Source organism: Harpia harpyja, chromosome 3, assembly GCF_026419915.1.
Source record: "Harpia harpyja isolate bHarHar1 chromosome 3, bHarHar1 primary haplotype, whole genome shotgun sequence".
In the NCBI taxonomy this organism is placed as follows: domain Eukaryota; kingdom Metazoa; phylum Chordata; class Aves; order Accipitriformes; family Accipitridae; genus Harpia; species Harpia harpyja.
Genome location: NC_068942.1, coordinates 70,654,117 through 70,681,097, shown reverse-complemented (window position 1 = coordinate 70,681,097; position 26,981 = coordinate 70,654,117). Strand labels below are relative to the sequence as shown.

General features: G+C 40.4%; 1 protein-coding gene and 1 long non-coding RNA gene across 3 annotated transcripts in view; one reads left to right on the top strand and one right to left on the bottom strand.

Moving 5' to 3' along the window:
- The first annotated feature begins 2,079 nt into the window (after positions 1-2,079).
- Positions 2,080-5,251, top strand: LOC128139974 (uncharacterized). Its single transcript, XR_008234570.1, has 3 exons — positions 2,080-2,992; positions 4,864-4,923; positions 5,131-5,251. It is a non-coding gene; the product is annotated as an uncharacterized LOC128139974 (long non-coding RNA).
- Positions 5,252-8,885: 3,634 nt separating this feature from the next.
- The window catches only part of DYNC1H1 (dynein cytoplasmic 1 heavy chain 1), a 46,788-nt gene continuing 28,692 nt past the window's right edge, over positions 8,886-26,981 (bottom strand). The window contains exons 47-78 of one of the 2 annotated variants that reach the window (XM_052783191.1): positions 26,701-26,915; positions 26,409-26,613; positions 26,096-26,269; positions 25,876-25,995; positions 25,626-25,746; positions 24,826-25,021; positions 24,076-24,193; positions 22,987-23,202; positions 22,207-22,419; positions 21,891-22,018; positions 21,318-21,471; positions 20,367-20,513; positions 20,135-20,285; positions 19,673-19,926; positions 19,367-19,501; positions 19,174-19,268; positions 18,908-19,082; positions 17,388-17,463; positions 16,074-16,234; positions 15,687-15,798; positions 15,544-15,604; positions 15,032-15,155; positions 14,573-14,686; positions 14,108-14,278; positions 13,680-13,897; positions 13,349-13,452; positions 12,736-12,947; positions 11,735-11,888; positions 10,779-10,921; positions 10,196-10,364; positions 9,707-9,834; positions 8,886-9,266 (exon numbers count right to left, since the gene is read on the bottom strand). In XM_052783191.1, coding sequence (XP_052639151.1) covers positions 9,138-9,266; positions 9,707-9,834; positions 10,196-10,364; positions 10,779-10,921; positions 11,735-11,888; positions 12,736-12,947; positions 13,349-13,452; positions 13,680-13,897; positions 14,108-14,278; positions 14,573-14,686; positions 15,032-15,155; positions 15,544-15,604; positions 15,687-15,798; positions 16,074-16,234; positions 17,388-17,463; positions 18,908-19,082; positions 19,174-19,268; positions 19,367-19,501; positions 19,673-19,926; positions 20,135-20,285; positions 20,367-20,513; positions 21,318-21,471; positions 21,891-22,018; positions 22,207-22,419; positions 22,987-23,202; positions 24,076-24,193; positions 24,826-25,021; positions 25,626-25,746; positions 25,876-25,995; positions 26,096-26,269; positions 26,409-26,613; positions 26,701-26,915 — 4,893 coding nt within the window. In that variant the 3' untranslated portion in view covers positions 8,886-9,137. Of the gene's footprint in view, positions 9,267-9,706; positions 9,835-10,195; positions 10,365-10,778; positions 10,922-11,734; positions 11,889-12,735; positions 12,948-13,348; positions 13,453-13,679; positions 13,898-14,107; positions 14,279-14,572; positions 14,687-15,031; positions 15,156-15,543; positions 15,605-15,686; positions 15,799-16,073; positions 16,235-17,387; positions 17,464-18,907; positions 19,083-19,173; positions 19,269-19,366; positions 19,502-19,672; positions 19,927-20,134; positions 20,286-20,366; positions 20,514-21,317; positions 21,472-21,890; positions 22,019-22,206; positions 22,420-22,986; positions 23,203-24,075; positions 24,194-24,825; positions 25,022-25,625; positions 25,747-25,875; positions 25,996-26,095; positions 26,270-26,408; positions 26,614-26,700; positions 26,916-26,981 lie in introns of those variants that run through there. The other variant, XR_008234569.1, reaches the window with a different exon arrangement.

The following is a 26,981-nucleotide window of genomic DNA, read 5'->3' as shown; positions in this document are numbered from 1 at the left end:
TCTGTTGTCTGACTGCACCTCTGCTGCCCGACCCCTGCCCAGCTCGGTGCTGGCAGCGGGTTCATTGTGCGAACCTTGGCCTGATCTCAACCTTACAGCCACAATTTCATCTGTAATCCCTCACAGACCAACAATTCTCTTGATCCCCAGATGCCAGGGCCTTGTTGCTGACAGCTTTTGCCTGTAAGCATCAGTAGCTATTTTTGGGTAGGCTTTTGTGGGAGAAATGGCTCCAAGCCATGTGTTTGGATTAAGGATGGTGATCAGATGTGCTCATTCAACTCAGCTGGCACTGCAGGCACTAACACGGGGCTGCTTAGCTCCCACCTTACTGGTGAGAGGTGCTGGGGGATGTTGTACGAGTCTTTTGGCTGTCCTGTTCTGTTTTGGAAGTGGATGGAGAATCCAAAGAGGGGGAATAACCACCAGATGGTCCTGGCCTGGGTAGAGAAGGTAAGGAGGTGGAAAAGGAGGTGTCTGGGAAGAAAAAAGGTGTATGCGATAGGGCCTACTTCAGCTGGAGGCAGAAGCGGAGTGGAAGGCTTGTGGAGTTTGTGAGCTGCTCCCAGTGCAGCTGCTCTCACTGTCACCTCCCCAGGGACTTGTTCCTGGTGCCTTTGCAGAATGACAGCCCACTGCTGGCTCCAGAGTGAGATGCTTGTTTTCCTGAGGCTTTTATACTAATTTAAAAATTAATCTAAAACAGTAGTACCTTCTGTATTGTGCGGGAAGATGCAAGAAAGCTAGAGAGGAAGGAAATAATGGGAAGAAGAGGAATTTGATTTGAAAAAGTAAAAATAATTAGCTCCTCATTTCCCTATTAAAAGGGGGAGAAGAAGGGAAATGGGCATGTGGCCTTTAAAGGGTCAAATCAGATCCGGTTCTTTGTGAAAAATGGACCTGATTCATAGTTTTCTGGTAAATCTGAAAAAGTACTATTCCTGGTATTTAAAAATAGCAAAATTGTTGTTCCTTTTCTCAGCAAGTGATGGCAAGTAAGGGTGACAGTATCAGAGTCCACCAAATCACATGTGATGGATTCTAAAAGTGATTAAGAGGGATGCTTAGAAAGCCTTGTGTGTCCAACCTCAACTGTCCATCCAACAGATGGGAGATCGTCTGGAAATGTCTTTGAATATCCTGGCTGCCTCTGGAGGGGAGAGGTCTTTTTCCCTTTGACTGTTGACTACCTTCTGTCAGCCTGAAGGTCACGCGAATGAAATGGGGCTACAGAAAATAAATTGGCGAGAGCAGGGGAGGAGCGTTGCGTCTCTGGCCACCAGGCCTTGCAGACTCAACTGCAGATGTGTGTGCATGTCAGTGTATGCATGTGCTTTATATATATACACACTTAGAGAAACGTAATGACTAGAGGACTCGAACTGCTGTGCTATTTTGCGTGCGTTTCTGCTGCAGACCTCCACACGGTCGACTCTGGCGAACGCACCGTGAGGAGCAGTCTGGAGCCTCTAGCAGTGGCACAAAGTGCTTTCACAGGAGGACCTTAGTCTCTTTTTCCTTGCTTCACTGCCCTGTTTTTCAAAAGAGCGAAGCCTCCAGGCTGAGGGAGCTGAGCAGGGCATGTGTGAGAGGTGGGGGTGGAGGTGGGGCAGCTGGGGGCCCAAGCTGATAAAGCTGGAGGAGGTGGAAGGTGCTGGGAGCAGGATGGCTTCAAGTGAGAAGAGGCAGCGGCGGAGAAAGAGGCATGGGACTGGGCAGCCTATGGAGGGTATGTGGGGAAAGGAACACCCTGTAACAGAGCCCGGGTGTTTGTACAGCGACTGAGTGCCAGTGTGGGAGTGCTGGGATAGAGGGCTGACTCTCAGCACAGCTTTGCATTTGTCCCTCTCTATTCTGGTTTGAGGTCTTGAGTACAGATACCTCCCTGAGGGTTCAGAAAACTTCTAGTGCCTTTTGGGAGAAAAAAAAATCCACTTTACAGAGTATAAGATGCTGCTTCAAAAAAAAATTATATTTTTCTTATGCTGCATGAAGGACCAGTGAATCAAGTAATTGTTTTGGTAGAAGACAGTGGCTTCTCGTTCGTTTTTAAACGGAAGCTGCCTTTGAGAACTTAACACAGACTTTGTGAAGGATTCACCAACCTTTATAGCATGAAGGGAGGGAGCTACCATGTCTGGGCAATTTATCTATGAGAAGACTTTCTCTAATGTGCTCTTCTACCCTCTGCCTGTTTTAGTAGATGCTCAGGAAATGAAGGATTCTGTTAAAAGCCCAGACTACATAGAAAGACTGGCACGTAAATACATGGTAACTTTTTTTCTAATTGTTGCTTCTCTATCTCCCTATTAAAATAAAAGTTAGAAAGTGTTAGTTGCTTTGTCATTAGCCTGATAGTGCAGCTAGCTGTGCTGGAAAAGAATGCATGAAGAACAGGTGTGAATGAATTAATTCAAATGGTGTCACCTGCAAAGAAACAAGGAGGGAGGAAGCTATTCCACTTCTGTGCTACCACCTGGGGAATAAGGGGGCTATTTGTTCATAAGGTTTCTGTAGCAAGAGCTTTAGAAAAAATGAGCATATAGTTTTAGCCATTTACCTGCTGTTACATTTCTGAGGTGTGGGCCCACCCAAAGCAAAGAAGCAAAAAAACCTCAGTGCAAATCAAAAAACGTTTTGTAAAGTTATTTACAGACTTGGAGTAACTGTTTGTGGTAAATGCAAGGGATGTTCTGGATAGCTTCCCATTGTATTTTTGGGGGGAGACAGGGGGAAGACTTCTATTTTTCCCTTATGTCTCACTTGCACAACCCAACCAGCACCACAAATGTGGGATATTTGGAAGGACAAGCTGGCTTCAGATGGGAAAGCTTTGGAGAAACACAGCATCTACAGTTTGTACAAGAACTTCAGCTTCAACCCGAAGCTGTGGTAACTTCTGCTTTGAGTAGTGTTTCTTTCCCTTCCTCCTCTGCAGCAGAAGTGCATAGTAGAGTCGAGTACGGAGTCTGAGTCTGAATCCAGCACAGAGGTAAGAACAGACTCTCTGAAGCATTTTGACAGTGATGAGATTCCCTGATGGGTATCCAACTCTTCCTTCAGCCCCAGTAGGGAGAGTCTAAGGCACAGTTGCTGAGGTTGTTGGTTTTGTGACTGTAAAAGGAAAGGAGGGAAAAAACGCCCCACGTACCCCAAACCCAACACTATTCTATCCATCAGGCTTTTCCTTACAACTGTTATCAATTTTAGCAAAATCGATTTTGGGGGGATGAGGCAAGAAAGTGCCGGTGTTTTAGGTGGACAAATGTAGCGTAAGCACTTCTCTGCTAAGAAATGCTTAAAGCTGAACTGGGTTGTTTCTGGTGGTTAACTTTCAGCAGCTCTGGTCCGGTAGGATTTCTACAGCTCTGGGTGGAGAACCTCTACCTTGTGACTGTCCGTTTTGGATGAGATTACGAGAGCAGCTCTGTTGCTATGAGAATTACTTACAAATATTGGTAACTTCCTGAACATTGTTCTGTCAAACCAGTGTGTTTAATGTTGATGAAAAAAGGCCTGATTCTGGAGTAGAGAGCTAAATACTTATTTCTGGGTAAAAGTCTTCAGAACTGATGGTTGCTGTTAGTCCGTGCAAATTGCTGTGCTCTGTGGGTTAGAGAAACTGTCTGCCAGGAACCTGCCACCTTACCTTCCAGAAAACACAGGGGAAAGCTGGAGTTGCCCACTGTCTCCTTCTGGGAGAAACAAGGCTGGAAGTCCAGCTGTCTGGCTGGACTCTGATGGCTGGGCTGGGTGGAAGAGGGGCTTGCAAGGGTCCCAGCCTGGACAAAGAGCCGGTTGCTCTCACCAAGGGTGCTGAGGCAGGTGCCAGGCCAGGGCTGGGGGATTTCTGGGCTCTTTCTTTGGAGAAGCTGCTTTTCTTCATTGCCCAGCAGTACCCACTGGCTTTGTGGGGATGTCTCTGTGCCCTTGAAATAGTGCAAGAACGCAGTCGCAAATGGGCTTGGACTGCAGCTCATCCACCAAAGCCTTCAGGTTCCTGTTGTGGGGAGTCCAGATTTGCCTAGCCCTGCTTTGCATTACCTGTGCTCAGGCTCTCCTCCTTCCCCACTGAAAGCAGGCACACCAATGACTGGCAACTTGTTCTCCGAGCAGCTGTGGTGGATCCTTCTAAAGCAGCACTTCCCTTGCAGTAAACTTTTTTTCCCCCCCCTTGGTGTGACTGCTTTGTGCCTGTGGCTTGCTTTTAAAAGGGAGTCTCCCTACATGGCTTTTTTTTTTTTTTTTTTTTTTTTTTAGTAGACCCAGACTATAAGCACTATTTCAGAATGATGTTCTCAAGTGTAAATTCATGAAGTTCTTTGTCCAGGCCTAGACAGGCCCATGTTTAATCACATGGGGAAAAGGAGCCTGAAACCTCAGTGTTACAGCAGTGACATTGAGACTGATTGAAAGGATTTGGTTTGACTGTGTTACAGAACTCTCCAAAGGAAAACAAATTCGTAATCCAACTAATAACTAGGAGTTTCAGATCATCCCTATGTAAAAGAAGAAAAAGGGACCCCAGTGGGAGGGAAGCTCTCTAAACTCTAAATTATATCTTGTCTACTATTAGTTAAATGCAGATTTTGGTTCACTTTTCTGGTGGTAAGGTATACAATTACTCATTGTTCTCAATGTTTTAAGTGCAGTAAGACTTACCATAGCTCTCCTTGGTCCCTCTATTTTAAGCTAACTTTAACAGGTCTTTAAAAGTTAGACTGAGATACGCTTTTTACTATCTTTTAGCAAGGGGACAATCTGGCTTCCTCTTCTCGAGGATTTTTACCTACTTTGGTTTTACTTTGATCAATAATTCATAGGAATGTGCTTTACAAGCCTATGTTAACTTCTCTTGAATAGGTCATGCCCAGCCCACTTGCTGGAGGACTCAAGAAAGCAAGGGACTCCAGGAGACTGCAAGTAGGTTTGGCTATTATGCAGCAGCCTTGTTCTCAGTGTAGCATCCAAAAATTAAAATACAGGTGGGAACATGTGGATAAACAGAAAAACTTCCATAGTAAGTCTGTGACTTATGTTGAAGGTGATTTTAAAGCCCACTGTACGTTGTCTCTTGTATTTTTTAAAGGACAAATAAGCATCCACCATATTTAGAGACCTTTATTTTAGTTTTCAGATCCTTATGATGGTGATTCAGAAGATGCATCCATTCACTCTGACTGTAGCTTGAATTCTTTAAATAGTGTAAAAGTTGCACCATGGGTGAACAATGCCCCAAAAGCAATGGCCTTGGAGGATGCTGATACTTCAGAGGATGGAGAGTCTTTCCCTAAACCTCCAGACTGGCTCTGCCCAGAAACAAAAGTCAGTGAAACTCAGAAAGTAAGTGACTGTGAAGAACTCCTGGAACTTCCTAGCCAAGAGAAGGATTTCTTGAGAAGCCTGCTGCATTCATCTGAACTGCCTAGAGCCACAGAAGCCTTTACCTCCCTGTGGGTGACACCTGACCATTCCTTATTGATGAGTATTAACCCTTCAACCTCTGCGGATCTCCTTGCAAACCCAGGTGACAGTGCCCCACAACCCATACTCGGAGCTGACTGTGATGGTGCAATGGCCAAACAGCCCCTAATTAAAAGAAAACAAGGGATTCCCATTCCAGAGGGTGCTAGTGAAAAACTAAGAAGAAAGAAATTGCGTGCAACTTAATCTGAGGTATGACTAAATTGTTGGATAAACTGTTCTGAAGAATGAACCTGGTAGAGATTTCTTTTGCAGATGGTACCTGAACTGAACAAGCTTTAAACAAACTAGCTCAAGCCTGTTACAAATGCAGCTGCACTGTGTACTGTAAACTTTGAGATCCACCTGAAAAGATGGAATCAACTAAATAAGCTTGGGTGGCAATTTAAGTGAAAACTAGCTAAGGTATGTCCAGAGAATCACAGCTAAGCTTTATGCCTGGGTGCTGCTTTGGTGCCTGGGGTCCCTTGAAGCACCAGCCTAACTCCTGTATCTAGCACCTGGAGGCATCTGCTCAGTTTCAGTGTAATTTCAAAAAGGTATTAATTACAAGGGTTTGTTGAGGAGGCAAGGAAGAATGACTGCATGGTTGCAGTTAGTCTTCAATAGTTATAGCTTACCTCACCTGCTTCATGTCAGTGTTTGGCTCTTTGTATGTCTGAGGGAAGTAGCTGTAGGGTGAATGACCTTACAGGTTTGACTACAAACAACTGAATCGCATTAAGTTGAACTGACTGCAACTAAAGGCAATCTAGTTTGTTTTTTTTTTTTTTTAATTTTTCTTCAAACAGGGAGAAGTTGACTTGTGCTATTAACATATCTGTTCCTACCTGTTTTGAACGATGTTTTAGGTATAAGTCTCAGTATGCCTTCCAGTTTAGAATTTACAGTGTGAAGTTGAACACATCAGCTGAATGCACTCTTCTTCCTTAGTGAGAACAATCACAAGCTGCAGAAGTGGTGCACACACATGGGAGGCCAGTTAGTCAGCAAAAACTGTACCTTTAAAGTCTGGGTAGTCCATTTATGTGGAATGGGAACTACTAGCTATAAAAGTATAATGATGGCTTGAAATATGTTGGGACCAACTACTTGTGAAAGCATTCATTCTGCATGACTGGCAGAGATTTTTAATTTGCAGTTTCTTTCATAAGGTGGAAAGCCACTCAAGATACTATGTAACTTCTAGCCTTGTACCCTTCCACTAACAGCTGTGTATTTTATTAAAGTAACTTTGCTTTCATCCTTATCCCCAGTCTGGAGATATGGGGGTGTTTTTTAGTCAGCTTGGAAACAAACTGGTTAGAACAATAAGCTTCAGAGGCCTTTGCCCTAAGACACAAGCTACTGTGCTTGCCCTCTAACGTGCCCCAGCAGCAAAGAATGCTGCAGTGAACACAGCCAAGTAAGTAAGTTAATTGCAGCAAAACCCCTTGCAGCTATAGCTGTGTGTGTACTGAAGCTAGGCCACAGATCTCTAGAATTAAGGCTCATGAAAAGCTTAAAAAATATGACATTGTAACACAGCCAAACCCTTCAGCCCTGTGTCAGGCAAGTCACACCCTTTTAAGTCCTAGCTATCTGCTGAATGGTCTTCAGCCACCTCATCTGAGACTAAATAAAATTGAACTACTGACCTTCAAACTGCAGCCAAGAACCCTAAACTCAGCTACTGAGGGTTTCACTTAAACCAGTTATTTAACACAGCATACTGAAATAAATAATCTGCTAGAAAAAAATAGTACAGGAACAATCAGTAGAGAAATAAGTTGAAGGGTAAGCCACATGAGACAGTATATATTCAGACATTCAAAGTCCGCTTATTCAGTATGAGAATACAACTGTGGATTAAATTCTGAACTGAAAATGCACCTTTTGTTAATTCAGGCCTAATGCAGAAGTTAATGTATAAAGAGCTGAAGAGTTTGGGAAGCTCTTGCTACTTCAAGCATGTTTGAGATTCTCTTGATCTCATCATTAGTACTGGCTAATAGGTGGAACTGGTTTAACTGAAGATTTTTATAGTAGCTGTAAGCTGGTACCACAGCCCAGGTGCTGAGCTAAGCACAAGATGGAGTTGCTGAAAGAAAGGTGCTAACAGCTAGAACTTGTGCGTATTTAAGCTACTACTTCACACTGCAACCAGTACCCAGAGCACACTGCTAGCAGGAGGTCTGCTTCCTTACTGTACAATGTATTTGAAATGATCCTGTAGGGAATGACAGTATGAATTCCAGATACTAGTATTCTGGTGATGGAAAGGAAAGCAACTTAGAGAAGCTGAACCAGCACAAGGGCACTATGTTATGGTTAAAACTGATCTTGGACAATGCATGCAGTTCCCATCTCTGTTCCTCACAACTGCATACGAGAACTACAAGCAGCAAAGATTACCTGATGCACTGGTCTGGGATTCACTCTTTATAAGATAATAAAACCAGCCAGGACAGTTCAACCTACAGAGATTAACTATACAAAACAGTATGCAGAGCAAGAATTCTCTATTTTAGTAGCTAGCAGGCATCAGCTGAAACAAGTTATGTGAGGCAGGCTAAGATAACAATTTTTCCTCCCAGTCCAGGCCTGCGCTGTAGAACCACTTACCACAGAAAAAATATTGCAGTTGATGGAGGTTCAGAAAGTCACTGCTTTCATAAGAGAAATTGCTGGAAGGAAGGAGCTCCTGAGATTTCTGTTTTGAGATTGAAAAGCTGTGCACCTGTATTCTTCATCTGCATCTTTGAACACTTGGTATTAACCACTGCTAGAGAGGACGGGTGTTCTGACAGGAGGGCGAGAAGGGTAGAAATGCTTACCCCATGAATTTATCAGAGAAAGCAAGCAAATACCCAAACCATTACAGCAATGCAAGCAATTAGCAGGAACTCTCAGCTTGCCTAATTTGCTAACAGTTGGTCACATTTGCATCTCTGAAATAATACCATAATTCCTTGTTTAAGCCTTTAATACTATCCTCCTGTGCTTAACAAGACATTAAACTAGAGGCTTATTTCACCACAAAAGCAACTTAGGAAAGAGGAAGCCCTGTGGTCAATAGGAGAAGAAAGTCTTGTTTAAGATGCTTCTGAATGCATCTCAGCAGCTGTGTAAACACAGGTTACTTCGAGCAAGAGCCAGTTCATTGCAAATAGTTCATGCAATGGCATCAGATGCCATAGCAGATAATGTCAGGCTTTGTGTCTTACTGCACTGAAGATTTACATTCCAAGGTTCTTGTTCTGGAGGTTAGCTGAACCAGCTGCTGAGCGAGTTGTGTGAGGGTCAACAATATGCTTGAATACTGACTTATTACTTGTTATTCTCTGAAAAGATCATAGGTACAGTTTTTCCAGACCAAAAAAATCACCGTAAGAATTTTATTTCCAGAAACAGAGAAAGTTTTGCTATAGATTTTATTTCATATAACATGATCCATCAAATATCACGTCTACCACCAAATAACCATCTAAAGATCTCATTCAATTTTCCTTTGAAGAAATCTAGCCTATCAGCTTTCCAATGCACTGCCCCCTTTCTTTCTAGTCAACTTAATCCATCTAACAACCAGCCTAACCAGGTTACAAAAGTATACAGGTGAATACTACATAGAAGACTGACAATTACTACAGCATTACCAGTCAAAACAAATCTTTTCACTCAGTGCAGAGAACTGCAACGCCACGTTCATAGAAGCTACGGGGGTCTTCCTTGGTAGCTATTTCGAAGTCAACCGTGAAAATCAGATCAGCACGAGTGAAGTTCAGATAAACTGGTAAAGTAACCTGGGAAAAAGCATGAATATAAAAGAAGAGTTATGTAAGGTAGCTGAAGAGCATAAGAAGTTTCTCCATGCTATTTATGAGAATTTATGGGAATTTAGTCTCAGATAACTCAATACTCAAAAATACAAGAAATAAACCAGGCCCAATAAATTCACCTAAAGCATAGCCTTTTTAGGTATAAATTCAAGTTTTGGCCTGAACAGCATTAATAGTTTTGGATGGCTCTCCTTCTTATCTAACTCCAAAGGAAAGACCTAGTCAGCACTAGGTCTGTTTGCTGCTAGCCTGGAATTTAGGTACTAAGCGACACTGAGAATATTAGAAAGGAACAATTTGATTTGTGGTGCCTGATAAAAGTATCCATAAAGCTTCAGGAAAAAAATTGCTAGGTATATCTAATTATGAGAGGAGTTCTTAAAATTATTTTTATCAATACTTACAACATTTGCTTTTTTATCAGCATTTGTCTGCTTGATCCAGCGAAGCTGTGTAATGGGCAGTACAGTTGAAATAGCATTTGAAAGTGACAGCTTGTTGTTACTGCATGTAGCTCCCTGAAGCTTCAGGCCTGTAAATTGAAATATGCTTTAGAGTTCTAAGAGCTTTCATACATCCAAACATTGCCTCCCTATGCATCATTTAAGGGCCAAATCCACTAAATGAGAGGTATTTCATACTGCAAAATAAAGAGGTTGTAGCAGATATACTATCCAATACCGCTCAAATATACACTGACCTGAGTCTTGAGATTTGTTAGCATTATAAGTACATCCCTTCTAACTATTATTAAACTGATCTTTAATACACACTTTCTGAAGTTGTTTAACTTTTGCAATGGTATGACCTTTTTCATTTGATATAGCCTATTTAATACCAGAAGCTTCTGAAAATATTTTAGAGCAAGGACCCCTTCTTTCTGCTAAGCTTACCTGTGACTCCAAAACTGCATGCATCCAGTACTGCATTCTGTGTAGTTGTAACGTTGACCTCAAGACAGAGTTCTTCAAGGGACCAACTGTTTGCCTGGGCAACATATTGTCTTGTAGCAGTAATATATGCCTCTGGTACAAACAGGCCACCAAGGCACACGTGGATGTTCTATTTGGAGAGGGGGATTAAAAAAAAAAAAAAAAAAAAGAAAAAGAGAAAAAAGTATATCAGCTTCACTATTAATTAATGATTATCGTAAATATTACTTCAGCAACCTATTTACCTTAAGATTTTCCTGCTGCTACTGGAACACTGTGTAACTGCTAAACTGCTTCTTGCTCGTAAGGCTACTTCTGTCATTCTAAAATACTAAGTTTCCCTCTAATCTGTATGAACAGTTAGCCTGCTAAGCCTCACCATTTTGAGATCAGGAGATACTCAACAGTATTTACAAACACATTTTACAAGCACTGACTGAAGTTGTTTTGCCTGAGGAACTATTTAGAAGCCTTCATGTGAAGACTCCATGAAGTAGTTACACAGCTCCACCAATAACCTCTAAAAGAAGTCAGCACAAGATACCTTTAGTTCTTTTGCTCCACCAGAAGCAGCTGCCTGGGAAATATTCTGCAGCTGTTTAATGCGCTCACTGAAGTCGGACACCCACTGAATAACAGTCATACCAGCTGGCACTGTGTAATGAGACCAGCTACGAGGCAAAATACCTGTGAAAAATGTGAACAGAATTAAGTTTTGTTTGCATACATGTTAGAATTACACACCATGTTGACACTTCACTTTTTCCTCGCAATAGCCATTTAAGACTCGGACCAGGATATCAGTCAGCCTCTATCGTAAAAGGCTTCTTAGTAAGTGAACGCACTTTCAAAGATTACAAAGCAGATGGCCTCCAGGTCTACTATTTATTTAAAATGCCATCCAGTTACAGAAACCCTGCAACAGCAACTTCAGTTACACACAGCTATATACTGCAGTAACTGCTCTTCAAGTTTTCACGAAGATTTGAGTTTGTTAGAAAAAATTGAAGAGGTCAAGTATCTGTGTTTCAGGAAATGCTTTTGTTCAAAGCAGACAGCAGATCTTCATGTATTACTAGAAGCAGGATGTCTGTGAAAATTCCACATTTATGTACAATCTTGAAACAGAAGTTTAGAGAACTTGAATATTTTCTAGGAGATTTTTATAGGAGTAGTATTACTCACTTTGTGGTATAACTTTGCTCAATCACAACTCAGACACTGAGAGAATTTAGTAAGATTTCAGCTTAGAAATTAAGCTGCTGATGTAAACCGTACCAGAAAGCCTGTACCGTTAGCTACCTCAACTTGAAATCCCAAACAAAACCAACTGGAATTTTATGCTCGACTCAAAAGTATTGCTTGTATCAAATGGTAAAGTCAATCCCCAATTTTCCTGCCATTTTTTTTTTTTTTTAGCTGCTGAGCATAATAGCCTCTAACGTACAGAGTGCAAGAGGTAAAGAGAGCACTGGGAGATGCTAATTTGAATTACCATACCTTTTACCAGTTCATTTATAAGTGTACGCAAATAGTTGGTTTGTTTCTTTTTTCCTTCACACACTTGAACCACATCTGCAAGGTCCTGACGAACATCCTGAAGCAGCTTAGCTCCCATTTTCACCTCTCTCTCAAAGAATCGGAACAAAGGATCCTGATTGTCAAAACATTGAAAGTAAGTTGCAGATCAAAGTTCTTGCTGGAGAACTGCTACAAAAAGCAATCCCAAAATCCTGGATGCACTGTCCAGTGACACTGTGACTACAAACATTAAACATGAAGATGCAGTCTATGGTGCAGAAAGTGATTGCAGAGGCTGTTTTACAACTGACAATCTCCTCTCCCTTGGAGAAGCAAGAAAGTAGAAGTCTTAGTTGAATAATTAATGCAGACTGCCTGCTGTAGCTCCTTCCAATCAACTTGAGATTCCTTTTCATCAGCACAAAAGGTTCTCACCTACTATCCCAGAGTAAGTCTTTAGAAGCAGTTGGGCAATCATGGGCACATGCAACTGGGGAGCTTATTCCCGAGTTAGAGCTCAGGGTACTACTGTCCAGGCCTCAACAGTTTCCTCCAGCCCTTGCAATTTCTGTTCCCAGTTAGCAGAAGCTGCTGCTCTATCTCCCCTCACTGACCATCACTAAACTTTAGCAGTAATTAATGTGCACTGGCTGTAGAGGAAATATCATAAGTAGCAGTCAGTGTGCTACAAGTACAACAGGAAGCACTTGTTTCTTGCTACCTGATCACAGAGAAGCTTCAGAAGCGGTACCCTTGATAAACAGTTTGCCATTGTATTTCTTCAAATAATCCCCCGAAGACATAAACCAAATTTTAAGAGCACTTCAAGAAACCCAGCAGGGCATTACATAATGTTGGTACAGGTTCTATTGTCCCCCCCAAACAGTTTAATCAGCACTTGCAAATCACAATGCACTTGTTCCAATGCATCAGAACTTGTGTACTTCCTACGCCCATGTTAGATAAAACTTAGTTCTTACCTTAATGTTTTCCACAGTCCGCTTCAGATGGTTTAGAGTTTGTGGGATAAGGTGAAGCCAGTTAGAGGCTGTGGTATGCAGTGTTCTCATCCAGGCTGGGCGACCATCTGATGTAGAATCAGTTCTTGTCTTCTTCTCAGTTTCCGCATAAGCTAGATCATCCTCATCCTCTAGCATTTGCATTTTCAGCATTTTACTGATCATATCTATGCCTAAAACAGAAGATTTGCTGTTAATCACAGAAGCACTGGCATCAAGATGAAAACATCCTATTACATGCAAGAACTAGCACTTTTCTTTTTCCTTAGTCTAGACCTAAAATTCAGAACTGCCTAGCTGTAAGGTGGCTCCAGAGCTGACAACAAAGCTTTCCAGAATCAAGATGGGAGCTTGACTTTTGAGAGGCTGAACATAACTCCCTTTTTAATTCACAAGCTATTGCTCAGTTTTTGGACTACTCGAGTGTCTTACCTTGCAGAAGTTAAACCAACTACGTTGAAGGAGGAGGGGAAAGCTATCAACTCTGCAGCAGGATTTTTATTTCTCTTCTGCTGTTTAGTTTAAACGGTGGCCTAGTAATCTACGCAAGACATTGTTAAAGTTCTGGTTTTACCTTGTGTGGTGAGAAGAACTTTCTCTGCATTATTTGGCAGGCCCAGCCATGACGGTGTTTGTGTATCTGGCAGCATCTCAACCCACTGGACAAATTCTTCACGCCTGCAAGTCAGAGTTTTAATATTCATTAGAAGACTTCCCTTATTAGGACGGCAAGGTAATTCTTTGCCTGAAACAAATGTTTACACGGCTAAATTCCAGCACAGAGATACAGGTTAGGGTTTTTTTGGTTGTTGGTTGGTTGGGGGTTTTTTGGTTTGGTTTTTTTTTTTTTTTTGAATTTAAAAAAAGAGAAGTTGTACATAGAGATCAGGATAAAGAAAAAATACCTGATTCCATCTGGCATCTGAATATCTTTGTGTCCATCAACTTTGCAAGCCAGTTTGAATTCACTATCAAAACTTAAAGTAGTGAACAGACGTTCCAAGAAAGTGTTTAATAAACGTTGATCAAATTCATTATCAATACGACCTCCATAGATAGACTGTGCCATCAGTGTCTTTAGTGCAGACCAGGGGATTTTATCAGGTGAAATGTTTTGGCGACCCTGTAAGTAAAATGCAATGTAATTAGCAGGAAACAATCCTTTTCACATGTCCTCCGATCGAGGAATCAAATTCAAGAACTAAGTTAAATTGCCATCAGGTTATTTGTGCCTACTCATTTAGCTTACTACATGCTTCCAAGAACAGACTGTTTTACTGAAGATCTTAGTAATCTAAGTATTACCCATAGCTAAGTACACAATACTACTTGCCTTTGCTGTATCATCCAACCATGTGTCTACTGTGTCACAGGCAGATCTCAGATCAGATTCTCCAAATTCATATTTCTTGGACCAACCCAACGGAGCATAGCGCAAGCGCTCTTGGATAATGGCATGGAACCAGGCAAGGAGGAAATATAAACGAGCACGCTCATTTGGAGACTAGGAAGTGCAGAGGGGAAAACAAAACAAAACAAAACCAAACCAAAAACTGTTACTCAAGTGAACTGATAAAAATCAAAGGCTGCTGAAAGCCTAGAAAAATATCAGCTTTGATGCTAGATTGCTACCAAAACTGAATATATTCTATCAATAGAAGAAGCAACTACTACTCTACTTCCACGAGAGAAAAAGCATTCTATGTACATCTTAGAAGCTGAGGTTTTATCATCTATGGTAAAATTTTAATGAAAACATTCTTCCATTTTCTTTCATCTACACAAACTGCAGCCTTACCTTGCACATTCTAGAAACCGGAATGCTACTGAAAGTCCTCAGCATGTTTGCCTTTACACCAGGAGGAGGTTCAAACACAAAGATTCGGCCGGCACGTAACAAATTCACTGGCACCTAGAATAGATCAATAAACTCGAATCCAGCTCCTTTAGCACTCACTAAATTAAATGCCTCTAACAGTACAGTTTGCATTAGCTTCAAAACCTCATTGTAAGCACACACAGTAAAGTCCTGCCTTTCTTTTGCAGGGTGGGGGAAGCAGCAAAAGGAATGGTATGAAGTTTTCAGCTACAATTAAGTTATCAGAAACCAAGGCTAGTAACCACCCTGACAAGCATGTATTCTCCTTTTGCTTTACTGCAGAAAGGCAGTCATGAGAAAACCTTCCCCAGGTAGTAGCACTCTTGGCTCTACAAGCTGGTTACTCTATCAGAGAATCAAATTTCAAATCAACATTACCTTTGGATTAATCTCCATGGTAAGGAAGAGTCTGAAGCAAGCATGGGGTTGTAGGGAATGTAGCTTCTTCTCTAGTTGCATGAGCCAGCCAGGAGCCAGGTGAACGTTCTTCAGCATTACCCATCTGTGAAGTTTTGAAACAGAACAAGTGCTTTTTAGCGTACAGCTTAGGGATCCTGGCTATATCACCATAAAGAGTAACAGAATATGGTATCTATGCTACAGATTTTCCTCCCTCTTTTAAACCTGTCTTCTACACAGAATCAGTTACTGTATACTGTAAATGGGCTAACTTTCCTGTTTTGCAGATACAACCTATTTCTCTTGAAAATATTTAAATCAAAGAGAAGTTGTGAACAGCTGTGCTGAAGTTATTACAAATTTCAGTTCAGAAGATAGTCCCAATTGTTTTTACTCATAGTTTTACCCATTTAGCCAATAGATTACTTCCCCCTTCCCCTGTTTACCTTTCTACTAGGCAGTATTCTAGCTACAAAGGAGATAGAACTTACCTTCCAGATTTCACTGCTGTGTTTATTGCTTTATCTGCTTGGTTAAACCCTTCAGCAGAACCTAAAAGACAGAGAGGTTGCTAAAGCTCTTACTGCTAACAATTTCATTTATGCTTAGATAATGAAATAAGGTATGTTCTTACCAATAGCAATAGAGGTAATCTGTGTATTCTGCTCAGCTGCAAGGTCTTCAACATGACCACTAGCATCATAACCAGGCACTGAACACATCAGCACAGGGGTATTAGGTTTCACCTGTTGTCCGAGAAGTTTAAAAGGATACAAATCAGCCACTACATGAATACGAGAATGCAGTAAGCTCAGTCCTTCTTCGCTCTGTTTAGCTAAAGACATTATGCTACTCTTAGTTTTACATTAACAAATAGGAAAACAATCCACTCCTCATACCATGGAAAGAAGGATAAGTGGAAGAAATGTTCCGGAGGATAGCTTTACTCACTATAGAACTCATGCAAGGTGGCACTAAGCATTACCTCAGGATTTTAGCCTTTCAAAAACAAGCAGGTTACCTCTGTATCTACAATGTGTGTCAGATCTAAAGGCTGCTCCATAATGGACATGAAAGACTCTCCAAGATTTGTTGAAACAAAGGTATGTGCCATTGCCAACAAACGATCTGGACGGAAGGCCTGGATCAGAAGCAAGCGATGGATGGCCTGTCCAATAGGAGCTGAGAAGAGGAGACAGGATTAAATGGAAAGGTAAGAAAACCATCCTCAACATCTTCCTCTCTTCCAATTCTCTGTTGAATTTTTCCCATCTTGTTCTGAAGACCAGGTATTTAGAAACTCAATTATCGCTTTGAAAGATCTGTTGCAACATCTTAATGGAATGCTTATATTCTGTCTTTACTTGGACAGTCCAAAGAAACTTACCATCTTCAGTTGGTTTGTTTTCTGCGACATTTTAATTACCTGCTCAATTGCTCATGTTGTGAGCCCTTTAAAAGCCTACCTTGGCAAGATGCTTTTGCATTCTACTGAAATGCTACTGGTTTACAAAATCTACACCCTAGAAGTATTGCCATGAAGTGATTTTAACTTTCAGGGACAATAGATCTCTTCACATCTTCTCACTCATTCAATAATCTGCTGTTCTGCTAGACTTTGAAGTATTGTATACTTGTCTAGCATGGATAGGATAGGTGACCTAGAGTTGCTTCAGTTAATAGTCAAGCAGCTTTACAGTAGCTAGTAAACACAAGCTTAGAATCCTTAATTTAGAAAGCCACCTCCAGGAATGAGCCCATAATGATCACAGATGTCAAACACTTCCTAACATTACCTTTCAGACAGGGGAGGAACTGAAAGGCAACAATTACCCTTAAGTTCTAACTCTTAACAAATTAGCACTAACAACTAATGCAGCAAGAATTAATACTTCATGCTCAGATACAACTGCAGGAGGAAACATTCTAGTAGACCAACCCTGTCCTCAGAAAATCTGTGTCTTCTTTAAAGTACTGAGCTGTTTCCAGATTTGCAATGGCTAAGGTTAATTCAAACTATTATGTAATCTAATGAGATTGTAGAAATACGTTTCATCCTTGGCGGAAGACTAGATCACAGGTTAAGGTGCAGGAACCAAGTGTAGTAACTATTGCTTATAAAAGTTTGCTTTTAAAACCAAAACAAGCCAACAAACAAACAAAACCACAAAACCAAACCCACCAGACCTGAGGTTCTTTCACAATCCCAACTTTATCATTTTCCCAGGCATTAAGGTCCAAATTAAAGTTCTACTTTAGAATTGCTTTAAAATCATAGTAGTTGTACTTAGATTAGTACAGTAGGATTGGTTTGGACACTAGTGCAATAACTTACTTGCAGGTTTTTCTTCAGTCCAAAGGTATGGTACAGTCTGCTCTGGTGAACTGCTATCCAGCCAGATACAGAATTGCTATATTGAAAGAAAATGCAAAAAAACTTGAAAGGGAGTTTCATGGCATCAAAAATCTACTGCAAGGTGCAGGTCCTGTTCATGGTACAAGAGATGTTCAATCTCAGCCTTAAAATCTAGAATTTAATGTACTGCAGAAGTGTTCAGCTACATACCAACTTTCAGTAGGAAACAAAGATTGCTAGGGTAGGTTGAACTTGGTACAGTCCAAACTCTACTAGCCTTGGTTTGGATTTGCAAACAGATCTTTAAAAATTCTAATGAGTAGCTAAATGTTTAAACAACAAAATGCACAAGTTCATAAGATTTTTCCCATTTAACGCTCATATCTTATCATCTACCTTTAGAATAAAAATTTAGATTGAGTACCAGATGAAGCATTTGAGCTTCCATCTATGAGTAAGTCTTGAGAAATAAGACAGGGCTAACACTATTAAACAGAAGCACTATTATATTAACAAAATTAAGTCAAACATTAAACTTAGCCCCAAATATTGTCCAACGCTCAACATAGTTCAGTCTTTTCCAAGGCTTATAGATATGTATGGTTTAAGTGTTTCATATATATAAATGGTTTGAATGTTTCCCTGAGCAAGACTGCAACTTGACCACCATGTTTAGTAAGTTCTCGACTCATTTTTCTTCAATGAATTTCTCCAAGTTCTGTTTTTTTAAAAACAAAAATCCACATCTAAAAAAACTATGCTTTGTCTATTATGCTTTCTTTAGATGTGTCCAATCATTTCACTGATATGCCCTAATTCTGCATTGCTTCCACCACCACTGATTCTACAGATCTTTACCAAGTCCCAGCCCAAGCTATATGTTATTGTACCCCAGGTTGAAGAGTTTGAGGAAAATTAGCGACACGGCAAGAGAATTCAACTTTAAATATAAAAACTAGGCAGGGCAACCAAACAGGTACTATTTAAGATACGGACATATTTTGGAACATACAGTTTCACAGTCAGGGGACACATGTATTCTTAGAACACTTCAGTCATGAGAAGGAGCAGAGTGTTCAGCAGCTGAGCACTATCCAAATTTATTCCAAATAGTAATGCCCAAGAGCCCACCATTATGATGTTATGTATAGCTAGGGCTGCTCCCCACTACTGCGTAATTATTACACAACAGCAATACAGTAAAAGACACACAGTATTGCACTTTCTGCTACCACAGGAACCAAAGCTGATCGCAAAGTTAGATGAATGGTGAAGCTGCTTCCAAGGCTGAGCGATGAACAATGCTGGTATTTACAACTCAAGTTTCATAGCTGGATTACAAATGAAGTAAGAACATTCACTTCCACAACTAGTCAATCTGTAAGGCTTCCCTTCTCATACTAGAAGAGCTTGCTTGTAAGCGTGAAGCTCTTGAAGCAGACACCTAAAAAGCTTAACCAGATAGTTTAGTGCAGAAACGAACCCTAGCCAACACTTACCTCATCAGCCTGAACTTTTGAAACAAGGTCCTTAAACGCAGGAAGGCAGCTCAACCTCATCATTGCTTCTGTTTGCTCTACAGTCAAACCATTGATTTTGGGGAGAGATGCAGTGTTTAGTACAATCTCCTTCCCTCTCAAGAAGTGCTGGAATTCTGCATCATATGTAGGCTCCCTAATGTAAGGGAAAAGAAGACTTTAGCTAGGTGCCTTCAAGATATCCCTCCCTTTTTCAACTAAAGTAAAGGTAGAAAACAAATGTTTACCCAATAGTGCCTTTCAGTTTAATCCGGGCCAACAACATAGCAAACGTTATATGATCTTGATGCAGCATGCCACGTGCCACTCTATTGAAAGCCACCTACCAACAAAACAGTGAAGTTAGCAGCATAAGAGGCCTTGAACTCCAACCCTTCAAAAATGATGAAAGAATTACATTTACTGATTAAAAAACTGAACCTGAAAGAGATCCTTTGTGATGATTGAGAGACGCTGAGTATGGTCTGTAATTCCCTTCAGGTTCGGGTTCTCATACAAGACATTGTGATAGATGTCCAAGAAAAACTGGAGAGAGTATTGGTACAGGAAATGTATCTGAAAGACACAAGAGTTTGGCTTTTCTCTCTAGAGTCCTGCTGTTTGACAGTCAATGGCTTATGCCTACCAAATTGCAATATAGTAGCCAGGGCTGGAATTAGGCAGTGCCTATTTAGCTTTGAACAGTAAATATATGAAGCTTCTGGTAGGAAGAACAACTCATCCTACCTGTTTCAGTGACTCCATAGTAAAGTAGATACTGCTGCATGCTGTAGAAAGAGGCAAGTACTGCTGAGAAACAGTCTCCACTTCTTGCATGACAATATCAGTCTCTTCTACTTTCCTGGTGACCTCTGCTGCTTCCTTCTTCAGGTTCTCAAGAGTAGTAATGATGGTGTCATCATCCAGGATACGTCCCTTCACTTCATTAAGCGCTTGTAGCAGGGATTTTTCTAACTGACGCAAGCGCAGCTGAAATTCACCTTCATTAGAAGAAAAATTAGGTTACGTATTGTATAGGAGTGTTTGTTTCTAAGAATTATATGAATTGTGTACGCTTTCCCATTGGACATCCTGAAAAAGCAAGAGTATCAGCTATAAAGATATTTCACTATGTATTTCTACAGCTACAGTAAAGCCACTGTATTCTTTTACAACAGGAGGAAGTTACTTGAATTTTGGTAAGCATACCCTGAAGCTTGAGCAGGTCAGAGCGTTTTTCATCAACATCTGGTCTTTCAGCTTTCAGGACTTCATTTAGACACTGGCTCTGTAAGCTGCTGCGAGTTACTGTAAAGTTCACAAATGTAACACGAGAGCAGAGGTCTGGTGGGAATTCAACCTATCACAGGAAACACAAAAAATTTTCTCAGCTCTCTGACATCCTATTTCTACAAACAGGACAGCCTTTTGTTTTACTTACTGTTGGATCTCTGGTAGAGAGGAAGATAACGAAGGATGGTGACAAATCAATATCTTGGTCTCCCAGAGTAATCAGAACTCTGCCTCCAGTTCTCCGGACTTCACGATTCAGAACAGGATTCAGAACTGGATCATAGCTCTCCACATCCTATAAGCAGAGATGTGTTAAGAGATTCTGTTGCTTGCAAGTGTCTCAAACTAAAAATCCTGGTTCAACTGGGGCTTAAAGCTCTAGTAAGAAGCAATTTGCAGTTGGTTTGGAATATAGATCATGTTCAGAACATTTTTCCGCTTTAGATTTGTAGTTGAGCTACACAAGCACAGAATTTGGGCTATTAGCATACAAAATCTCAGAAGGGGAGTATTATTAATGGTTGTAATTGTGTTAGTTCTAATCCATAAGCCCTATCCTAAGCAGCACAAGCAACAGGTACTGATCTTGTCTACGAGCTAATCCGTTGTCTTCCCATTTCCATACGAAGAAATGAAAAATATATTAATCTCAAGTGAAAGTCAACTATTCCTACAGTTGCCTATTTCTTTGTATTACCGAAACTTCCTCCTGCTCCTCAGAGTACATTTAATTCTAGATAACTAGTTGTATTAGGTACTATTATCTATGACAAGAGATAGCATACGGAAACAAAGAAACAGACAAACAGGTTGCATGTCATTTTATAGAGTGGAGGTAAAGAAAGATCATTTCAAAATAAAAGCATTTGATCTTGAAATGGTGGGAAAAGGAAATATGTTCTTTTGATTGTGTATCTCACTAATTGTATTTTTCTCAGGTCTAACACCTCGCATATCACTCCGTACTAGTTCACTTGTTAAAATATGGTTTGAAAATAGAGTCATTTGCATCTTACTAACAGAACAATTGCAAACTTTTCTAGTACACAGGGCAAAATTCAAGAATTTTAAACAGTTTTTACACGATCATGCAACTAACCTGGACTAGAAGTGGGTTACCAAATCTCAAGGCACTTTCCAAGTTCTTCCTGAAAGCGTCATCCAAGAAACTAGTACGAGTTATCTTACGGTCTTTATATTCATTCATGATAAACTCTGTAGCTTGCCCAGAGGGATCAATGATCAATGGATACCTAAGTTAGTAATAAAACACTTTCATTATTTGGGTTTTAACTGCAGACAGCCTCTAAGCAGTTTTACAAATTTAGGTTGCATTATTAGTCTCAACTCTAAAAGCTTGTATATTGAAGAAGTTGGCCAGGTTCAAAGACTTATTTCAGTTTAGAGTTTTGAAAGGTAAGTCTGTATTGGGCAACAAAACAACTTCATTTCAAGCCAACTTATTTTAACAGCTAAGCATAACAAAAAAGGCAAGCAAAGACAAATGAGAGTTTTTATGTTTACAACCAGTTGAGAAGCTTTTACAAACATCAGAAGCTCTCACAACAGTGAAACAGTGCTTTGAAAGAGTTACTGTGATTCTTTGATAGGTGCAAAACCCTGCCTGCTGCAAGAACGTTACTTTAGAATTCTACATCTTAGAATGAAATACCTATTAAACCGCTTGAGCATGATGGCATTCTCAGTGCACAGGTCGTCTGCAGGTAAAGAACTTGCTTGCCAGCGAAGCCGCTCATCTGCGTTGGAAAGGTACTCTGTCCTTGCAATGTCTGTACGGAACTGCAAGAAGTACATAGAGTTAATATTTGACTAGAGATTCTCCAACTAGCTGGTGAAGACATTTTGAGTAAATGCAGCTCTACAAGGTATTCTTTTCCAATAGCTCCATTCTTTACGTAGCAATCTTAAAGCTTCTTTTAACTGTTGCAGTAAATTGATTTGCAGTTAACTCATGACTGTATCTTTACCTGGATATTTGCTTGCTGCAAATGGTGAGACCACGTAGTGAACAGATTCTGACGCATCTGCTGATCAAAGTAGCCAGCATAGGCAATAAAAGCTCCTGAAAGTAAGCAGTCTCCTGCAATAGTAGACATCTGGTTCTTGAAAGTTTCACTTGTCTTCTCCCATCTTTCACGTTCAGCAGAAAGACTCTTCAGAAGAGCTGTGCTACGGTTTACCTAGAAATAAGTGGTGAAGTAGACTCTTTAGATGATGGATTTTTATAGTATGACAAGTCTCTCAGGACACTTAAATATTGACTCAAGGCCCAAGTTAAATTTAAAAGCTTGGAATGAAATTAAAGTTGTGTTTCTTCACTTCAGTGTTAATTTATTATGTTGTTTTTAACTGTTATCTTGATGAACTTAAAAGTGTTAAGTACTAGCATAGTAGTGACATGCTAATGATTAGATCAAGTACATAGAGGAATTCTCCCCACACCCCCCTCTCCAGTCCAGTTAAGACATTACAATTACACTACACCCATGCCTGTTTCCAAACACTTTCTACTTATTTTAAGCCTTACATGAACCGTCTTGTTAATTGACTAGCTACATGAGTTGATATTTCTAACTCCAGCCAGGTTTCAGTAGCCTAAGAAGCTTCATGGCATCCAGAGATGAAACAGACAGCTCAAATGCGCTACACAGAGGAAGCACCCAAGTCCGGTCACAAGTTTGAAGAATGGTTCAGTTTCCAACTGTCAAAAATCAAAGAATGGAAAATTACTGATATATAAGTCTTACTTTTGCTTCCACAGCAGCCAAGTCTGCCTTAATAGCTTGAGCCTCCGAAATCAGTACTGCATATTCTTCTTTGTAACGGGCAATACTGGCCTCGAGATCACGGATCATCTGCTCCACTTCGTTTGCTTTCTGTTGGTTGTCTTTGGCATCATCCTCCAGCTTCTGCAGTTCATTGCGTAGCGGTTCCACTCTTTTCAACATATCAGCATAGTTCAGCTGTGAACAGTAAATAAGACCTTTTTACTTTCTAAAGTGACGTGTGTTAACAAGAACCACAGCATTCAGGTATATACTATTAACTGCATCTTTTTAAGCTTAGGTACTTATGACCTGTGTAAGAATTAATATGCTTAATATACACATTATTAATATACACATTAAGTAGTGCATAGCACTGTTTTGCATAAATACTTGACTGTGTGTCTATGCCAGTACTGTGCTAATTTGCCTTTCTTAGTAAAGAATTGAGCATAGCTAAGCCACAGAACAATCAGGATACAGCCTATTGGCAAGATTCAAGCTAAAGAGTCTCTCCGTGTCATGCCATTCATAGCAGGCACAGTTTTAACAAGCCAAGCATTCTGCTGTATTGAACACCAACAGCAAGTAAAACCATTCTTGGATATCTCAGTCTAGGGGCATCTTCCCAAAAGCCTATTCCTTTAGAAAACTAGTCAAGTATTTAAAAGTCTGCCTAAAAGTCCTTGACAGAGCTGCCTGTGAGTGTGCCCCACTCTGAGGCAAGACAAAACTTTTGCAGTCTCTATTAAGAGGATTGCATTGCATTTTCCAGTTGAGAACTGTCCTGTCCTGTAGAATGACACTACATACAGCAAGGATCTGCTACTGTTTATGGTAAACCTAAAGTTTCTCGATGCAAAAGCTGTATAACAATTAGCCATTAGTCCTCTGGCACAGTACTACAGAGGCCATGATCATTCATCTGAACCATCTACTGATTTCTTTGAAACAAAATAGTTTGCAACATCTAGTTGAATAGAGGCAAGTTCAGAGCCTTTAGACATGGTTATATGCCTTCAGGCTCACTCTTTTTACCTTGTGTTTGTTTCCCCACAGTACTGACTTTACCTGTGCAATTGCCCATTTCACCATAGGTCCACAGGCCAGTGATGCTCTGTTTACAATTTCATAGTTGTAACTTGGATTTGACAGATAGTTTTTCTTCATCTTCTCCCGGATGGCATCACTGCAAGGGAAAAGTTTTTAAAGATAGCATGAGTACACTGTGCATCAGCACACAGGTGTTCAGTATCCCATTATCTCGCCTGCCTTCCACAGCCAACATGAACATTTCCTAGCAGTTTTGCTGACTGGTAGCTGGGATGTTTTAATTAGCTCAAGATGTTTCAGAAATTACAGCTTATGGGTGATAAAAGGCATTTAACAAGATTTTAAGATTAGTCACTCACAAATTGCTTAACTCTGCTCAGAAAAATTTGGAGTTGGAAGGGAATTCAGATGTCTCTAGTCTGACCTTCCCCTCAGATTCAGAACCAGCTAGGTCAGCCTGGATAAAGCCCTCAGCAGCCTGGTCTGTTATTGCTGCAAAACTACTTTCAACTAATAATATGGCTTTGGACAGCAACACACTCCTTTGCAACCATGCCTTGAAGTTACTCAACAGCAGCTGTTTTGTCTCAGTTTGCATGATGTACCTTTGCTTCACTAGTCTGTTTCCTATACCACCTACACATTCACTACATGCAGGACTATCAGTCTCAAAAGAAGTGCTACCAAAGCAATTACACAGAGAAAAGTCCAGTTAAGACCCTCCATAGCTTTGTAAATAGTTTATTCATATAAATATGTCGCACTTACCTGATTTCCTCAGCAGAGAAGTTAACAATGGTTGGAATGAAGTTCTCTCTCATGATGATGGAACGTATTTGTTTCCAGTCAGTTGTACTTTCACCCAGTAATAGGCAGATGGACTCCAGCGCTAGCTTAACTGCTGCAGGTGGATTAGCCATAGAACGGACCTCTACCAGGTGCTGTTTCTTTATTGACTTCACAGCTATCCAGTGCCAGAAAAATGATGAATGTCGATCGAAAAGAAAACAAACAGTTAGCAAAGTCCATTAAAATACCTTGGATTTGTAAAAATGCTTCAAGATTCTCAAAAGGAATTTGAGGTTATTAGAGAAGCAGATACTAGTGGATAACATTCAAACTACTGTATCACAAGATAAACTTCTGTGAATGTCAACTTGCCAACTGGCCACAGGCAACTTATTCTGCTACCTAAAAATTATTCACTTAAAGCAGCGATATCCAGTTTAACAAATGGACAGCTTGACTGTACGCTGCCTGTGCAGCAATAAGGCATCAGTAGCCTTTCTGATTATGAGCTTTCTTTATGAATACATAGACTGAATAAATAACTAGAGCTGGTCTGCCAGAAACTAAGCCACAAGCCATAAAAGGAGTATCAAGTATCAGATCAGTACTACAAACAGCACAAAATCACAGCTCAAAGACTAGGAATTTCTTCAACACTGTTTAGCTCCATGCTAAGAGCCTACACTTTTGTTCAACAGGACCAACTCAGACCACACCAAAACACATTCCCATAGACTTCAGTTTTAGATCCAAGACTATAGTGTGATCTCTTCACATACCATTCTGAGCTTCAATGACAGCAGGCTCCACCTTGTCAAGATCTTCTTTCACACTCATCTGCTTGTCTGCAATGACCTCCTGCTGCTTGTGCAGCTGTTCCTGAATCTCCTGGCTCATGACCTAGAAGGAAATTTCACAGACAAAATACTGCTTTTTAGAAGTTGGAACTTCTTCCAGTGTTTGCTCTGCAGGCTCTGTTTCATAAATAAAAATATTTACTATGCACAGAGATTTAACAAAGATTTTTACCTTTTTCTTCTCAGCTTCCTGCTGATCTTTCACCATCTTTTTCAACTTGTCATTGGCTGCTGCATTCTTCACTTCCAGTTCCTGACTCTTTATTCTTAGGTCACGCCGCAATTCTTCCACCTAAGATAGATTGTAAGATGGGAGAGAGAATTCATATTAAGCGCAGAGATATATTTAATCACTCTGGCCTTATAGAGGGCAAAATTTTAAAGATAAGTACCTGATCAACTGTTTCCTTGATTTTTCTAAGACCAACATTCAAATGCATTTGCTGTTCCTCCAATTCACTTCGTTTTTCATTGAACAAGTTGGCATAATGGTTGATGAAGTCTAAATAGTGGCGTGGTGTGATTGCCATGGTTCTGCCTCCTCGTTTTGCCAGACGAGCATTAGCCTTTAGGGAAGAAAAAGTTGTAGATTATGCATTGTTTTTATATCTATTTGGATGCCAAAGATCATACTTTTTAGGAAACCAATGCATGATGCTGTGGCCTAGAGATCAGTGTAAGTTAAGCAGTGTAATAATAACATACCTGATGAAGCGTCTGATGAACAAACACACAACTATTAACAATAGCTTCCCTGTGCGATGGTGGTTGTGGTAGCTTATCATACACAACTGGCATGTAATCAGGCACAATATAATTTGGTTTCTCAAGATCCATTTTGCTTGTGAACTCTTTGCCAACTTGGTACAGCGCCTCAGTTGACCAGTCTCCAAACCAGTTCAAGACACACCTGAAATACAAAGCATTTGTGAAGACGTCCCAAAAAGTACCTTTGTTAACAGTACTTGTAATACATGTTGGAATATACAGCAATTACCTGTTGAAGAGCGCAGGAGAGGTAGCTGCCCTGTCCTTCAGGCCCTCAGAAGATGGATTCATAGTGAACACAACGTGGAGATTGCGAATAACTTGGCTGGTGAACCATTTGTAGAGTTCCTCATGTGAATCCAACATTAAACCTTCTTTCTGTGCTCCTTCTTTACACTGAGTCATGAGGGTGGCATATTCATCTCCTTCAAAGAGACCAGGAACCTAATTCAAAAGATCGCTTTGTTGTAGCTTATAGTTATAAAGGTGCTTAAAGTATTTATTTAGTAT